General features: G+C 38.2%; 1 protein-coding gene across 1 annotated transcript; it reads right to left on the minus strand.

Moving 5' to 3' along the window:
- Window positions 1-238: 238 nt before the first annotated feature.
- Window positions 239-5,882, minus strand: LOC122439195 (double-headed protease inhibitor, submandibular gland-like). The gene is made up of 6 exons (XM_043464286.1): window positions 5,748-5,882; window positions 4,999-5,030; window positions 3,776-3,897; window positions 2,230-2,272; window positions 851-963; window positions 239-405 (listed from the first exon to the last, which is right to left on the minus strand). The coding sequence occupies exons 1-6, from the start codon at window positions 5,812-5,814 to the stop codon at window positions 348-350; spliced, it is 435 nt and encodes a 144-aa protein (XP_043320221.1). The 5' UTR covers window positions 5,815-5,882; the 3' UTR covers window positions 239-347.
- Between the last annotated feature and the right edge of the window lie 12,559 nt (window positions 5,883-18,441).

Here is an 18,441-nt window from a genome sequence, read left to right on the forward strand (position 1 = left end):
GTGTAGCTAAAGGTAATGTAATAGTAATGGTCAGATGCACACTTTGATCCGTGTTTACTTAAAAAAAAAATTTTTTAAATGGGATGCTGAGAGCAGATTCTTTTTTCACCATTGTGTGTATAATCTTTCTAGCTTCCAACTTGAGTAGAAATAGAGGAAGTATTTCTGTATGACTTATAGTTTAGGGAAAGGACCATAGATACAAGAAGAACTGCGTCCACAGAGATAAGCCTGACAGTTTTTCTGCTGGGAATCTTTTATTGAAGAATCAAGTTCCATATACTTGTCCCCATAGCCATCCTAGAGAAACTGGTTTGCTGCCAAAGGAAACTTGGTGCCCTCGAACATCAGGGAGACTCAGAGCATGGTCCATATTTTACAAAATAAAGTGTGCCACGGCTCATCCTACAAGAGAAATCATACTTTTAAAAGGGGGCTTTGGAAATCTTAAATTGAAAGTTGCATCATCTTAGATCAAGCCAGCCAGATGAATATGAAACATGAAACTGAGCAATTAATTACCAAGCTTCAGCATGGTGGAAAAAAGGGAGTTCAATGTACCAGTAAAAGCCAGTGCCAGGAGCCAAAAGCTGTAAGTTTCTCTTTTATCTGCCACTGAATAATATTATGATGATGATCAAGTGTCTCTTTCCCTAACTTCAATTCTTATTGTTAAGCATTTTCTTTTTCTCTCATTTTCTCTCTGTTTCCTTCTTTTTGTAAAATACTATGATTTTCAGGCAGTCATCTCTTAGGTTTCATAGCAGCATCTGGCTTATGTAGCTAAGATGGTTTCTGGTTCTGTGTAAGGGGCTCTTCCTACAAATAAAATACTGAATTAAGCGCTTACACAACAGCATTGCAAAATGAACATCTGTTGCCATATACTGTCCCATCAGATCCACAGTGAGGCATGTACTCCATGGTGCATACTTCTGAATATGTGGTGCACTCAACCTCCCTCTGTTCAAAAAAAAAAAAAAAATCAAAACATTAAATCATAGAAAAGAAACTTTTTTAAAGCCTTGAGGGGATCATTAGTTCAGAATCCCACTTGGAGAAAGATGTATTTTCTGCAGTTTACATAACCTGACCCAACAGTGGTGAGAATACCATCACAGCAGGAGATTGCTCAGCCCAAGTTCAAGGCTGCCCTCTCATTCTCCAGTGTAGCTGATGAACAGAATCCATCCTGTGGATCCCGTCTGGTGCTTAATTGCTGAACTGTGCTGGCATCCACTTAATTCAGGCCCTCACCGCCTTGCCATCACAGTTACTACCTGCCAGTTTATCACGCAAACCCTAGGCTTACCTGATGTTCCACATTGATGTGAATTTTTTTTTTTTTTTGAGAAACCAAATCTGATCTTGTTTAAATATTCAACGGACTCTGTCAACAGAAAGCCCCCTCATGACCCATGCCTATCTTTCTGGTCTCGTCTACCCTGCCTTTTTTCCCGGCTGAATTAAGGATTGCATTCCCAGTGTTTCCCGCCTCTGTACAGCCCTGTGCCTCTGCTTCTTGTATTTATCTTACTTTGCATTTCCTTACCCACTTGATCCATCAGACCGACTCCTCCTCATTTAAGTGTCTGGTTACTTTTGTAAAGGTTCTATGGTGACATTTCTTTCCCTCACTAGTCACAATGGGTTAGGTGCCCCTTCTTAAAATGAGAGCTTCTCTGAACTGTCTTTACTACCACAACCTCATGTTTGCATTCCTCTTATATCACATTTCAAGCTCTATTAAAATGATTGACTTTCCACTCACATAGCTCTTTGCCCCTAAATTATCTCTACATTTGTGTTCTTGAATTTTTTCATGCTTCCCCTCCTCTTTTTTCTTAATTGGAGTATGATTGCTTTACAGTATTGTGTTGGCCTCTGCTTGTTTAAATAACTTTTTTTTTAAAACTGGTACGAGAGTGTTCTTAAGTCCCTGATGGTCTCTTCTTAACCTGCTAATTAGTTGCAGCATTAGAAAATAACCACATGTATGTGAGTCTGCCTCAGTTAAGGAGTATGAATAAAGTATCTGGAGTCTTCCTCTGGGTAAATAAATTATATTTCAGATTTTCTGTTTAGGCTGACCAGGTGTGTTACCTGTGACTACTCATAGTCATAGATAATTTCTAGAATAAATATCTTAAAATAGTTGTTCTCGATGAAAGGGAGGAATTGTTGAAACATTTTATATTAAGGATATGTAAAATTTTTGTGTATACTTACACATTCATTATTATGAAGTTTCCTGAGTTGAGATCCTTTGTCTCTGAAAAAGAAGATTTTACTGAATGGGTAATTCAGTAATTTGATATTTCTTAGTCTACAGAGTAAAACATGGTCATATGTCATTCTCTGTTGTCTGACCTGAACTAACTAGTTCTGGTTAATATTCTTCCCTAGTTAGTTAATATTTGCCATTAACATCTTTGATAAATGATCATTTTGAATGATCACAAATAAATGATCATTTGTTTAATCAAACAAGTTAAAATATAAAAAAATTAGATCAACACTAAAAGGAGAGTAGATTGGGCATTTTTAAAATAGTCCATGAATACTCAGATGGAAATCAAAGGTATAATAAAGTGTGTGGATATTTTTGCAGTTTTAAAAGAAAATATTCACATATCCATATCTGGCACTTAGAGTCTGTGTAATTTTGTTATAGTCACTTCTCCTTCCTGAGTATTAGATTTCTTCCTTCTAAAAAGATATGAGATAATATAATCAATCCCATCTCAGTGTTTAGTCTCTGGTATTGTATATTCTGAGGGGTTTTATTTGAATAACACTTGCTATTATATTTGACTATGAATTTTCAGAAAGGCTAGAAAAGAAGGAGGAAAACAATTAAAAGGAAGAAGAGCTCAGTATTTTGAGTATTCACTTTGAGTATTCACTCTGTGTCAGCTGCTTAGTTAAGATTTGACGTGTTTTCTCACAATGAATCCTAAACACTATTATAATTTCTGCTTTACTGAATACAGAAGTACACAGCAGGATGGGTATTTGCCTAATGTCACAGATCTACCAAGCATAGCCTGGATTCTAATCCAGATGTCTGACACAAAAGTCTATGATTTTAACTGCTAGTAGGAAAGCAGTGAGTTCAAGTCACTGGAGTGGCTGGTAATAATCATTGTTATAAAGTCTCCTAGAAGATGTTGTTTATAGTGAGGACTTAATATTTAATGTGTGGGGATGGTGGTGGTGAGGATTCCAACTAATTCCAACTATCTGTCTATACTTCCATTCTCTTCCCTAGACTTTTCCAGACAATCAGAGAAGCAACATGATTTTCCTCTGGGGTGTGAAGGGTGGATCAAAGTGTTATAATAGTGTCCATGGCTTACAGCCCAAATAGCAACAGCTCTCTTCTGAGTTTCCATTAACTGATAAGAAAGATATAACACAGGAGATTCATGAAAGTTTGACCAAGAATATGTTTCCTGCCTGAGACCCAGTTTCCTTAAATGTAATATGGGAATAAAAATGTCTATATGTAATAGCTAATGCTGGAGGGATATTGTGTAATATAGTATACATGAGAATTTTGCTGGATAACAAAGAAATATACATAATATATATTCCTAATATAGTTAGTTTTGTTTTTTTTTAAACAAAGCAATGTCTACAGAGTAGTAGAGGAACATGACAAAAAGTAAGATGTCAAACCATGTTTTCAAAAGCCAAGCAGATTTTGGCCAATGTTACTTTTGTGATTGTAAAGCAAAACAAAACTGGGCTCCAAATTGAGTATTATACTTACCTATTTAGGAAACAGAACATACATTCATTACCGTAAGTTTTCAGATCCATGCCACATATTGGTGCCCATTCCTTTGTGCACGCAATCCCGGCACTTTTTATGTTGTATTTGGTGCAGTTCACCTATAATTGGGACAAAAATAATACTCTGCATTCTGTTCCTTCAATTCTGCCATCATTCTTGTATCTAGATATATCTTATATCTAAGAGAAGAGAGTAGGAAGATTCCTAGCCTCTTCAGCTTTTCAGCAAACATGTCTAGAAGACCTTTTGTGGACCAGGTGCTATGCTGCAAAAATAAATCAGACCTAGAACAGTCTTTAAATGAGAATTAGCAGTTTAAGCAGGAAATATTAGTCTCTCTCTTTTTTTAAAGGTTATAATGAGAGTCCAGTAGAATAATGAATGTGAAAAATACTTTCAACCTAGATGTCCATCAGCAGATGAACGGATAAGAAAGCTGTGGTACATATACACAGTGGAATATTACTCAGCCATTAAAAAGAACACATTTGAATCAGTTCTAATGAGGTGGATGAAACTGGAGCCTATTATACAGAGTGAAGTAAGCCAGAAAGAAAAACACCAATACAGTATACTAACACATATATATGGAATTTAGAAAGATAGTAATGATAACCCTATGTGCAAGATAGCAAAAGAGACACGGATGTATAGAACAGTCTTTGGGACTCTGTGGGAGAAGGTGGGATGATCTGAGAGAATAGCACTGAAACATGTATCTTATCATATGTGAAGCAGATCACCAGTCCAGGTTGGATGCATGAGACAGGGTGCTCAGGGCTGGTGCACTGGGATGACCCAGAGGGATGGGATGGGGAGGGAGGTGGGAGGGGGGTTCAGGATGGGGAACACATGTATACCCATGGCTGATTCATGTCAATGTATGGCAAAAACCAGTACAATATTGTAAAGTAATTAACCTCCAACTAAAATAAATAAGTTTAAAGAAAAAATAATAAAAAATTTTTAAAAAGTAAAATAAAATACTACCTAAAGGTAAGAGCTTCCTTTATCTCCTGTTCTTCTTTTGCACAGAGATTCCTTTCAAGAAACACCACCAGAAAAGTAGAGTAGAAACAGTTTTTACCTCCCACGGAATTATTTCAGCCCACTGTGAGTCAATTTAGGTACCTTCACTACTCATTTACACATTCACCCTGATTTCATTTTTACAAAGAGCATGCCAAAAAGGTACTCACCTCTATCCCTATTTGTCGATCACCAGAAGTGACTAGGATGAGATGCATTTTGAGAGAAGGAATTAGAGAAATAGTAAATTATACAGGTAGAAATGCAAAGCTGAATTCATTGTTCACAGTAACTAAAACCCATTTTCCAACTTTTCTTGCCCAGACCAGACCGAAAAGAGGTCACTTCTTTACTCAGGGCCAGCTAAGTGTGAAGTCAGAGAAATATGATCCTGACCCCCTGCCTCCACCAAAAAAAAGATGAGATTGGGGGCAGGAATCTCTGATCACTGGAGAAGGAACTGTAGAGGAATCCAGGAGATCCTGTGGGCATGCCCAGGAAGAGTTGGACTTATGGTCTGAGTTACATAGGTGGTTTCTAAAAGGGCAATCAGAAACCTGAGAGATCTGATGAGGAACTGAGCAGGAAGTTCTCAGTCCTTTTCTTCTCAGCCTCTCCTCCTCTTCCTGAAGGTCTGATTTACCCCTACTCTGTTGATCAGACCAATCTAAATAGATGCCTTCTAAATTTTCTCTTGACTTTAACATTGTATGGGGTTCCCTTGTGGCTCAGCTGGTAAAGAATCCGCCTGCAATGCGGGAGGCCTGGGTTTGATCCCTGGGTTGGGAAGATCCCCTGGAGAAGGGAAAGGCTACCCACTCCAGTATTTCACTTTCACTTAATATTCTATAATTACTGAAGGCCAGATATATTGCAGTTAACATAAGAGCATGAATATTGAAAAGGAATCCTAACTCACCAGATGGAGTGGCAGCCCATGTCATGGCTGCCAGAGCAAGGATGGCAAAAGTAGTGATGCTGTTCATAGTGGTGATGAATGAGGATATTGTAGAGCCGCTGCCCTGAGTCAAGAAGTTCAGAGAGAAACAGACAAAAAGCAATCTGACAGATGCATGTATATATATATACTCAGAGCAGGGTCCAACCCTCATTAAAATTGCAATGACCAATGACTAATGGCTGTTAATCCAAGCAAGGTTGTTTCTTTTTATTTTTCAAAGAAAGCTTCCTTATTATCTTGAGTAACAGACAGTTGGAATAGTTACATCCTGGTACCAACTACCAGATATTTTCCATAATAATCCTTTGATCTCTCAGCAGGTATAATGGCATGGCTATATTTGAGGACAAATAAAGTCATAGGTGAAGTGAATAGCAAACAGACTTTGAAATGGCATGTAAAAGGTTTTTAAGGTTATTGTGAAGCAAGAATGTTGAAATAGTTCAGAGAAGCGATGAGGACATTTCTTTAAAATGTACCGTAGTAGATGACATTAACAGCACCATAAACCTTGCTCTTCTAGAGTATGAACACATTTTACAGCATTCTGTGAAGGCTTGTTAAATGATTAACCTTATGAAGTGTGGAGGCGAGTATTATTGCTATTTAGCAGATAAAACAACAAAATCAGAAAGATTAAATATATTCTTTTTAGTCACATTCTTAATAGGAGCGCTGGTCCCTTCCAATTCTAGGCCTATACTTCAAAAAAACAAAAACAAAAAACTAGGATATACTACTTCGGTCACTAAAGTGGATATTTATAATAAAAACCCATACTTTGACATGTTATCTCATGCCTTTTAAGATCATATCATGATATTGTGTGTGACCCGTTCTTCTGCACCCATACCTATAAATATTCTGTTTATCTACATGACCAGTATTTTTTCAATAATACAGGCCCAGTGATTTCCAATTATTTAGCATTTTCACCTCCATTATCTCTTGTGGTCTTCACATCAGTTCTCCAGAAGATGGAGTTAATATAAAGGAAAAATAAATTCACAAAGGACAGATTCAGAGATTGGAGGAGGTAAGCAAATTCCCCAGAATAGATAGCTATTGTGATCTTCACTGAAACCAGATCTTCCAGTTTCAGATCTTACTATCTTCCAGTAATGACTGTATTTGTTTCTAATTTTTTAAGATATGTTTCTCTCATTCATAGTTTTCATTTTCCAATACCACCTCTTTTCTCTCTGAATTCTACAGTTTTAGTTTATTGTAAAAATTTGAATACTTACATTTTGCGTATATTTCAAGGCTTTATCAACATTTGAAATATGTATACCACAATGAAGTGCAATCCAGAAGGCTTTCTGAATGGAGTAAATGGTCATCTTTCCAGGTTATAGTGAAACATCTGTTTAGGGGTACCATGTTCTAAGTAGATAACAGAAATGAGAACAATGACTCACAGGATGTGAGAACTGGTGAGTCCCAGAACAAACATCTGGATCTGTCGTCTTCAAGCTTTCTGTTGTTGTTGTTTAGTTGCTAAGTTGTGTCCGACTCTTTGTGACCCACGGACTGCAGCACACCAATCTTCCCTGTCCTTCATATCTCCCAGAGTTTGCTCAAGCTCATGTCCATTGAGGCAGTGATACCCTCCAGCCATCTCGTCCTCGGTCACCCCCTTCTCCTCCTGCCCTCCATCTTTTTCAGCATCAGAGTCTTTTCCAGTGAGTTGGCTCTTCGCATCAGGTGTCCAAAGTATTGGCATTTCAGCTTCAGCATAAGTCCTTCCAATGAATATTCAGGACTGATTTCCTTTGGGATTGACTGGTTTGATCTCCTTGCTGTCCTAGGGACTGTCAAGAGTCTTTTCTATCACCACAGTTCAAAAGCGTCAATTCTTTGGCACTCAGTCTTCTTTATGGTCTAACTCTCACATCTATACATGACTACTGGAAAAACCATAGCTTCAACTGTATGGACCTTTGTTGGCAAAGTGATGTCTCTGCTTTTTAATATGCTGTCTAGGTTTGTCATTTTTGTTATTGTTGTCAAATTTAAAAAGGGAACTTTTTCCACACTCAGATGTACTTTTATGAGGCAAATGATAAATAAGCAGATTTTTTTTTTTAAAAAAGGTAACTTAAATGGAAGATATATAGGGCTCAAGAGTATTAACATTTCTACCATGCACTTCAAGTTTCCATGGAAATCAATTTGGAAAAGAAAAAAAGGAAGTGAGGCCCTGAGAGGAAGAGTACCATGATGAGGCCGTTCAGTGGATCAGATCTCCTGATTTGAGTACAGGATTCTTCCTGCTACTCCATATCTTCTCGCAAGCACACAGCTCTAAGTCAACATGTCTGGCCTGACTTACTTTCCCAAATAAGATGAGGGAAGATTTGCTACCTGGGTCCTAGACTCAGCTCTCTACTGTTTACTGGGGAGTACCTTCTGGTCATCCTGTAGGATCTTCCAGGTCAACTTGCTCCCCCAAAATCTTGCTGCTTAATCTCATTTTTAAGCTTCTCTCCAGCTTCACTGTGCTAATAGCTGTCAGTAGTAACCCAATCCAGGAAAATTTAGGAGTCTTCATATCCTGTATAATTTTTACACCATCTAATCTCTTAACAATTAGGTTTTAATTTGTGTATGTGCTTTCCTCTCCATGAAGTTTTGTTTTTTTTTTTTTAACTTTGTTTCATTGATTCATTCCTTTAAATCCAGAGTTTAAGAAGAATGGCCTATCTACCTCCCCTGTTCTTCTCTTTCTGGAAATCTTCATAGGAAAAATGAATCTGCTCAACAAACTAATAAGACTCCATTTCTCTTTCTTCCGTTATCTACTCAGTAACTAAGGATTTAAAAATAGTATGTAGAATTACATTAAACTCAACATCATCATAATACATTGCCCATATCAAAAAACCCATCAGTAAATCCACACCTATTTCTACTGCCAGTTCCTTAACAGGCACAATGTTTTTGTTTCAAAACTGCTGGGTTGGCTGCGATTCTGGGGCAGCCAGGCCTTGGTGCAGACATGCACTGAATGTGGATTCCTAGCAACCCCCAACATGGTTCCACAGAGTAGGTGTCAGTTTTGATCAGTAAATGTAGATATGCAATACTATCTATCTTTTCCTCTAAATAAAATTACAGGATTCTGAGCTGTTCATTCTGCTTGGATTTGAGGAGATTTAGTCTCATTATTGGAGTTTGTGAGGATCTGAAATGCGTAAGCAGTGCATGGGAAATGAGAGCAGGCCCTTTAACTCTGGACAGGCATGGTTGCCGCCTGCATCTCAGCCGTGCATGCCAGCCTTAAATGGCCCCCTTCACTCAGCCAGCTCCCTACTCCATGCCACACAGGAGACAGGGTGATTTTTGACTGAGATTGAGAAATGCCTGAGTCTAGGGTTCAGCAGATACTTTGTACAGGCATGCACTCAACAGCCTCTTCAGGAAGTGGCCAGCAGCTGTCTCGGTCAGTGTTAGAACTCAGTCCTTTTGATTTCTCTTGAAAATTTAATTTCTTCTGTTTTTGCATTCGTTTCTAAAGTACTCAAGCTGCTAATGTTACCACCCAAATCTTGGCTTTCTCTGCCCTCTGATGCCAAGTAAATAACACAAAGCCTGGAGGAAGTAGAAAGGCCATTTTGATCCTCAGCCGGCCAAGCCAAGAGAGAGCGCAGCAGGCTGGTGCCTCAAGAACCATGGTTGTCCCCCAACCCTACCCCCACCTCCCCACAGGGGGAATCTGAGGGGACCCTATGGATGGGGCTCCAAGTCTGAGGTAAGTGATAAAGAACAAAGTAGGGAGTCTTGCATGCGCATCCTACTGGGCCTACTTTATGAAATGCAGAAAGCTACAAGGTCTGTTTGTATTCATTAATTTCATTACATTCATTGGAAGGACTGATGCTGAAGCTGAAACTCCAGTACTTTGGCTACCTGATGGGAAGAACTGACTTATTTGTAAAGATCCTGATGCTGGGAATGATTGAAGGCAGGAGGAGAAGGGAACAACAAAGGATGAGATGGTTGGATGGCATCACTGACTTAATGGACATGAGTTTGAGTAGGCTCCGGGAGTTGGTGATGGACAGGGAAGCCTGGTGTGCTGCAGTCCATGGGGTTGCAAAGAATCGGATGTGACTGAGCGACTGAACTGCCTGACAAGGTCTGGAAAAGGAGTGCCAGGAAGGAAAGCCCCAGGTACAGGATGTAATTTGCATAGAGTTAAGGGGTGGTAGGTGTGGGATGTAATTTACACAGTGTCAGGTTCAGTCAGTCAGTTCAGTCGCTCAGTCGTGTCTGACTCTTTGCGATCCCATGAATCACAGCACACCAGGCCTCCCTATCCATCACAGACTCCCGGAGTTTACTCAAACTCATGCCCATCGAGTCGGTGATGCCATCCAGCCATCTCACCCTCTGTCATCCCCTTCTCCTCCTGCCCCCAATCCCTCCCAGCATCAGGGTCTTTTCCAATGAGTCAGCTCTTTGCATGAGGTGGCCAAAGTATTGGAGTTTCAGCTTCAGTATCAGTCTGTCCAATGAACACCCAGGACTTATCTCCTTCAGGATGGACTGGTTGGATCTCCTTGCAGTCCAAGGGACTCTCAAAAGTCTTCTCCAACACCACAGTTCAAAAGCATAAATTTTTTGGCGCTCAGCTTTCTTCACAGTCCAACTCTCACATCCATACATGACCACTGGCAAAACCATAGCCTCGAATAGATGGACCTTTGTTGGCAAAGTAATGTCTCTGCTTTTTAATATGCTGTCTAGGTTGGTCATAACTTTCCTTCCAAGGAGTAAGCATCTTTTAATTTCATGGCTGCAATCACCATCTGCAGTGATTTTGGAGCCCCCCAAAATAAAGTCTGACACTGTTTCCATTGTCTCCCCACCTATTTCCCATGAGGTAATGGAACCAGATGCCATGATCTTAGTTTTCTGAATGTTAAGCTTTAAGGCAACATTTTCACTCTCCTCTTTCACTTTCATCAAGAGGCTTTTTAGTTCCTCTTCACTTTCTGCCATAAGGGTGGTGTCATCTGCATATCTGAGGTTATTGATATTTCTCCCGGCAGTCTTGATTCCAGCTTGTGCTTCTTCCAGCCCAGCATTTCTCATGATGTACTCTGCTTATAAGTTAAATAAGCAGGGTGACAATATACAGCCTTGACGTACTCCTTTTCCTATTTGGAACCAGTCTGTTGTTCCATGTCCAGTTCTAACTGTTGCTTCAGGTTAGTAACAGTTAAAGTAAAACTTAAAAAAAAATTTTTTTTTTGATAGGGCAGTCAAGAAAAAAGCATTCTTAGTGAAATTTTCATACTTTGTGTTCGCATTTCCTACTGTGCTTATAATATCTTGTCTTTGTTATATCAATTTTTCAATAATATTTTTACCTCATCCTATGATTTTTCTTCAAGGTTGATCATGAATATTTAGTGAGAATACACAGTGAAAACAAAGCAGCATTTTACTAAATAATTTTTTTCTTTTAAATAAAATAACTAAAAGAAAAAAAATAAAACTAGGTGTTATTAACTCTTTCATGCCCATTTATGTTTCTTCTTTAGTCTGTTCTTTGTTCCCCTTACTTTCCTTGTTCTCAGGAGAGGAAAAACTCTATTTCTATTTTTGCTGCAACACTGGGAGTAATATTTTACCTATTTTATGTTTTTGTCCAGTTTATTTTCAAACACCCTCTAAGGCAAAAATTCATATCATTTTTTGCAAGCTTTGTGCTAGATGGTAAAGGAAAGATATAAAGAAAACTAGTTAATAGCTTTTAACTACTGCTTGAGTTGTTGGTGCTGTGTTACTATTTCTTGTTTGACTTACTGACATTAAAATGACTGTATCAAGATTCCATTCTTCTTTCGAGTCTTATCTCGTGCTTCTAAGTAAGTGCTAGTATGGGGGGAGAAGAGCTCTACTAGAAATTCTTCAATGGGCAATTATAACTGGAGGTTATCTAAATGCCTACACATCTTCTAAGCGTCTGGGCAGAGCCGGATGTGGCATTTCCTGCTTGATTCATCAATGGCTGTCTTGTGAGCAGAGGCTGGGTCCTAAGCAAATATCCTTTGTAAGCACAATTGTCAATGGCTCATTTTACAGACTTCTGCAATGGAGTTTTGGCAACTTTTCTCACTCAAAATTTTAGGAGCAAAAAAAAAATCAAGATGAGAATATACTAGCTGGCAGTTTTCTGTTTCATTACTATTCCCAGGCCTTCTTTTGTGTTAAGTCATTAGAATTTACTTTTCATTTTGAATTCTGTTACTCTTTGCTAACAAATCTGCATGTGTACTTTCTCCTGCCACATACCCCATAGATTTGGAATTGAAGTGTTCCACAAATGAACAGAAGTGACATTTCTGTAAGTAATGAATAGTTTTCTAGGATCAGTGGATATAAACGCCACCCTTTTTTCTGAAAACATAATCAGATGGATAGTTATTTGCATGAAAAGTGTAGAACTGTGGTTCATGAGGCCAGAGGGAGTGATGTAAGGGACATGAAATTAAAAACCATTTACTTGAATTTATATCTCATTTACTGCCATCTGGGTAAGCTCAGAAAATCACTTCCTCTCTTTTGGCTTTAGGATTCCTATATATTAAACATGCTGGATAAATCATGGGTAGTTTTATTCTAGCTCTGTCAATCTAGGAGTTTATCAACCTGAAATAAAATAATTGAGATTTTCTTTATTACTATGTATCATATATTTAGCTGATTAAGAGCAGTTAATTAGTTGAAAGTAAGGTTAATTATAACAATATACTTCATAGCTTATTTTTTTTTCTGGGCTGCTACTACTTTTGCATTCCTCTTTAGCTACAGCCTTTTCTAATATTTCTGAGAAATACCTCCTGAATCTAGCCTTTGTCTGGGGAGGAGATACATTTTATAAGTTCATATTTTCATTTAACTAGCTTGTTTCCAACCATCATTGTCAGCAGTTTTTGGAAAGAAAAGTCCTTGTAGGCTTTATATCATTGACAGTAACTAAGAGGCCTGTTCTAAATTTCCTTTTAAAGCTCTAAACGAGTATAGCTTTACCCAACAACTTTAATAAGTAATAGCTCCAAGTTAAGTATTATAGTATGTATGAACTAGAAAGAAAAGCAAGAATATTAAACCATCTCTTCTTCTCTTAAAGCAGTCACAGTCTAGTGAGAGAGACAGACTTGTAAATAAGCAACTAGGAAACAAAGACAGCTGGTAATCTGGGTGTAGGGAGAAGAGGTTATGGGATCATAAGACAGGAATAATTAACACACATTCAGAGGGGAAAGAAGTTGTGGAAGGTTTCTAGGAAAAAAGCCGCAGCTTTTATGAGGTGAGAATAAATTTATCCTAGAGTTTAAAGAAAAGAACCTTATGAGATGGAAGGAAAAAATGGGACAAGGACAAGAGGTGAATAAAAAGGATGTGTTAGGAGGAGAGGACATATATAAATAAATTCCAGGAAATTATTCAAGGGTAGAAGGAAAAGAGGATAATATAAGAGCTGAGACTAAAGAGGTAAACAGAGGCCTTGCATGTCAGGGGGAGTTTGGTATTCATCTTGGGGGCTAGAGAAACCACTTAAAGTTTTTATGCATAATACTACCAAATTTGGATTTCAGATCAGTACTCTGCAGGGAGATCATGTATAAAGTTGTTACAGTCAGTCATAAAAGGATGATGGCTTAAACCAAAGAGTTAATAAATTTAGTGACAACTGAACAGAGGAAAAAAGGGAGTGGGGAAGACAATACCTTGGTTCCAGGGTTGTCTTGTTTTACTGTGTTTTAGTGCACCCTGGTTGCTTTTAGTAGGAATTTTCCAAAAAACAAAAAATTTTTAAACTGGGGAATTAAGCAGATCTGTGTTTCAAAGAGGTCATTGGAAGATTTTTTTAAAAAAGAGAGGGCTGAAAAAGATGGCGACAAGCATGTCTGTTAGGCCATTGAAAAAGTCCACTGAAAAGATAGAAGGTCTAAAATCCATTAAAGAAAAGAAGTTAAAAAGTAAACTGTCTTTAGGCTTGAAAGATATTTACAAGGACTGTAATAGAACAGAGTGTGTAGAATAGCCTGGAGGAAGACAGCACATCATCCCTCAAAATAATCCACAAGGAACTACCATCTTGTGAAAAGTCCCTCAAGGATGACTAGTGTTTTAATTAGATTTCTTTTCCCTATGACTGATTTTCAGATGACCAAGTCTTTCTCTCTGTTCTGCCTTCATGCTTGAAGAGTGACTTATGGTCACATATTATTTATATTGAACTTTAATTACAATATTGGAAAGAAAAAGGTATTTCTGTGCCAGGATGGTATCAGGGAAAGAATAAGATGTCTTGTTATGCTCTTTACTATGAGGAAAACAAGTATTATCCATTACTGGTAAAGGTCACAGGGAGTGTTTTTGAGGGGACATTCTCTTCATTTACCATAATCTGTGCTATATATGAGCCTGGCCTTGGTCAAAGCCAGCCAGCAAGGCCACAAAGAGTGTTGGATTGGGGTACAAATGTGAGTCTGACTATGTGCTTGTCTCAGTTTTAGGCACATATTAAATGTTTAAATGTCAACATTTGTTACTTTTTATTATTATTTTCATAGAATAAGAAGTGTGGTTTAAATATACATTTAAATGTATAGAAAGGAGCAAAGAGAAGACAACTGCTAATAACTTACAAAGAAGGACAAGAGATTCTTTTTAAAAAAAAAACAGAAATATAGTTAATTTATAATATCGCGTTAGTTTTGGGTATATAGCAAAGTGGTTTAGTTATCTATCTATATAGATATATATTTTTCAGGTTATTTTTCATTATAAGTTACTGTAAGGCATTGAATATAGTGCCCTGAGCTATAGTAAATCCTTGTTGCTTGTTTATTTTATGTAAAGTGTGTGTGTGTGTGTCTGTGTGTTCAGTTGCTCAGTTGCGTCTGACTATTTGTGGTAGACTGTAACCCCCAGACTCCTCTTGTCCATGGAATTTTTTAGGCAAGAATACTGAAGTGGGTTGCCATATTCCTCCTCTAGGGGATCTTCCCAACCCAGGGATTGAAACCCTGTTTCTTTTTTTTTTTTTTAGTTTCTTTTTTTTTTCATTTATTTTTATTAGTTGGAGGCTAGTTACTTTACAATATTGTAGTGGTTTTTGTCATACATTGACATGAATCAGCCATGAATTTACATGTATTCCCCATCCCGATCCCCCCTCCCACCTCCCTCTCCACCTGATTCCTCTGGGGTCTTCCCAGTGCACCAGGCCCGAGCACTTGTCTCATGCATCCAGCCTGGGCTGGTGATCTGTCTCACCCTAGGTAATATACATGTTTCGATGCTGTTCTCTCAAAACATCCCACCCTAGCCTTCTCCCATAGAGTCCAAAATTCTGTTCTGTACATCTCTGTCTCTTTTTCTGTTTTGCATATAGGGTTATCGTTACCATCTTTCTAAATTCCATATATATGTGTTAGTATGCTGTAATGTTCTTTATCTTTCTGGCTTACTTCACTCTGTATAATGGACTCCAGTTTCATCCATCTCATTAGAACTGATTCAAATGAATTCTTTTTAATGGCTGAGTAATATTCCATGGTGTATATGTACCACAGCTTCCTTATCCATTGGTCTGCTGATGGGCATCTAGGTTGCTTCCATGTCCTGGCTATTAAGAACAGTGCTGTGATGAACATTGGGGTGCACATGTCTCTTTCAGCTCTGGTTTCCTCTGTGTATGCCCAGAATTGGGATTGCTGGGTCATATGGCAGTTTTAATTCCAGTTTTTTAAGAAATCTCCATACTGTTCTCCATAGCGGATGTACTAGTTTGCATTCCCACCAACAGTGTAAGAGGGTTCCCTTTTCTCCACACCCTCTCCAGCATTTATTGCTTGTAGACTTTTGGATAGCAGCCATCCTGACTGGCGTGTAATGGTACCCCATTGTGGTTTTGATTTGCATTTCTCTGATAATGAGTGATGTTGAGCATCTTTTCATGTGTTTGTTAGCCATCTGTATGTCTTCTTTGGAGAAATGTCTGTTTAGTTCTTTGGCCCATTGTTTGATTGGGTCATTTATTTTTCTGGAATTGAGCTTCAGGAGTTGCTTGTATATTTTTGAGATTAATCCTTTGTCTGTTTCTTCATTTGCTATTATTTTCTCCCAATCTGAGGGCTGTCTTTTCACCTTGCTTATAGTTTCCTTTGTTGTGCAAAAGCTTTTAAGTTTCATTAGGTCCCATTTGTTTAGTTTTGCTTTTATTTCCAATATTCTTGGAGGTGGGTCATAGAGGATCCTGCTGTGATTTATGTTGGAGAGTGTTTTGCCTATGTTCTCCTCTAGGAGTTTTATAGTTTCTGGTCTTACATTTAGATCTTTAATCCATGTTGAGTTTATTTTTGTGTATGGTGTTAGAAAGTGTTCTAGTTTCATTCTTTTACAAGTGGTTGACCAGTTTTCCCAGCACCACTTGTAAAAGAGGAAACCCTGTTTCTTGCATCTCCTGCATTGGCAGGCAGATTCTTTACCACTGTGCCACCTGGGAAAGCCTTTATGTACAGTAGTCTGTATCTGTTAATCTCGTATTCCTCATTTATCCCTCCACCCCTTCCTTTCACCTTTGGTAATTATGATTTTCTTTTATATGTCTGTGAGTCTGTTTCTGTTTTGTATGTAGATTTATTTACATTCTTTTTTAGACCTCACGTATAAGTGATACCATATAATACTTCTTTCTTTGTCTGACTTTACTTAGTATGATATTCTCTAGGTCCATTCATGTTGCTGAAAATGGCAGTATTTCATTCTTTTTGTGGCTGAGTAATACTCCATTGTGTGTGTGTGTCTGTGTGTATATAAGCCACATCTTAAACCAATCATCTATTGATGTATACTTAAGTTGCTTCTATGTTTTGGCAATTGTAAATAGTGCAGCTGTGAACATTGGGGGTGCATGTATCTTTTTGAATTAGCATTTTTGTCTTTTCTGGCCACATACCAAGGAGTGAAATTGCTGAATCATATGGTAGTTCTATTTTTAGTTTTTAAGGAACCTGCATACTCTTCTCCATAGTGGTTGAGCCAGTTTACATTCCCACCAACAGTGTACAGATGTTCCCTTTTCTCCATATCCTTGCCAACATTTTTTATTTGTATGCTTTTTGATATAGCCATTCTGGTCAGTGTGAAGTGATAATTCATCCTGATTTTGATTTGCATTTCCCTAATGAGTAAGCTCCACGAGTTGGTGATGGACAGGGAGGCCTGGCGTGCTGCAATTCATGGGGTCGCAAAGAGTCGGACACGACTGCAAAACTGAACTGAACTGAATGATTAGTGATGTTGAACATCTTTCCTTGAGCCTGTTGACCATCTGTGTGTCTTCTTCGATAAAATGTCTGCTTAGATCTTCTACCCATCTTTTGATTGGGTTTGTTTTTTTAATCAGATGTTTGTATATTTTGGAAATTCCTTGTCAGTGACAATGTATCCAAATATATTCTCTTGTTACCTAGGTGGTCTTTTTATTTTGTTGATATTACCTTCACTGTGCAAAAATGTTTTAAATTTGGTCAGGTCCCATTTGTTTATTTTTTCTTTCTTTTCCTTGGGAGACTGATAGAAGAAAATATTTCTATGGTTTATGTCAGAAAATGTTTTGCCTATGTTCTCCTCTAGGAACTTTATGGTGTTATATTTATGTCTTTAAACCATTGTGAGTTTATTTTTGTGTATGTGTGAGGGAGCCTTCTAATGTCATTGATTTACATGTAGCTAAAGAGACAGAGTCTTAACCATTACTGAGCTACAGCCCACAGGTCAAACTTGGCCCACCACCTGTTTCTGTAAATACAGTTTTATTGGAACACAGCTATGCATATGAACTTACATAATGTAAATTCATATATTTCTACAACAGCAGCATTGAGTGGCTGTGACAGAGACTGTATGTCTCACAAGATCTATCTGGCACTTCAGTGGAAAATTTGTTGGCCTGTACTCTACACAAGTGCTCTCTGTACTTCTTTCTGAAGCCTTGAGAGAGAGAGGGGGAACTTCAGGTGAGTTCCTTACAGGAAATATAAGGAGTCTGAAAGTGGTAGTTTCTGAAAACCCACATTCTGCAAATGAAATCTGAAATATCAGTTACAGAGAAGTTCGTCAGTCTGTGGTAGTGGCAGGAAGAGATAATAGAAATAGTTTGGCTTTCTTTAGTTCTATTTCAGGATCATTTCTCACTTCCTGGTTTAGAATTTTAGGGCTGGTTTGGGAAACCTCAGTGAGATGGGTCTGGTTTTCATTTGCCTCCCATATGGATATCAAGATATAATTCAAGAAGCAACCCAGAAATTAGTTTACTTAATACTTAATGCAGCTATTTTCTTGTGACCGTTTGGACACAGGTGACATTTTATGTTTGCCTCCAGGTTGTGTCTCCAAAATAAACAGCTTTCACACATTCACATCCTTAACCCCAATTCCTGAGCCTCCTTGGTCCCCATTCCATTCCTGACCTCTGTATCCCTGCTTCACCCTTGACTTTCACTGGGTCCTTAGGCGTTTCTCCATTCCTGTGTCTCATCCAGTTCTAGACTCCCCTGTCCTTCACTTCACAGTATCTCTAAGCCACACTCTTTTCCCTGATGCTCAATATGGTTGTCAAAGA

This window comes from Cervus canadensis, chromosome 4, assembly GCF_019320065.1.
Source record: "Cervus canadensis isolate Bull #8, Minnesota chromosome 4, ASM1932006v1, whole genome shotgun sequence".
Lineage (NCBI taxonomy): Eukaryota > Metazoa > Chordata > Mammalia > Artiodactyla > Cervidae > Cervus > Cervus canadensis.

Bases quoted from the DNA above. Each gene is read 5' to 3' on its own strand.
- LOC122439195 (XM_043464286.1), bottom strand. From the start codon at position 5,814: ATGAACAGCATCACTACTTTTGCCATCCTTGCTCTGGCAGCCATGACA. The intron at 5,031-5,747 runs GTGAGTTAGGAT...ATCTCATCCTAG, and splicing joins ATGGGCTGCCACTCCATCTG to TCACTTCTGGTGATCGACAA. The intron at 406-850 runs GTAAGCGCTTAA...TTTCTCTTGTAG, and splicing joins TCATTTTGCAATGCTGTTGT to GATGAGCCGTGGCACACTTT.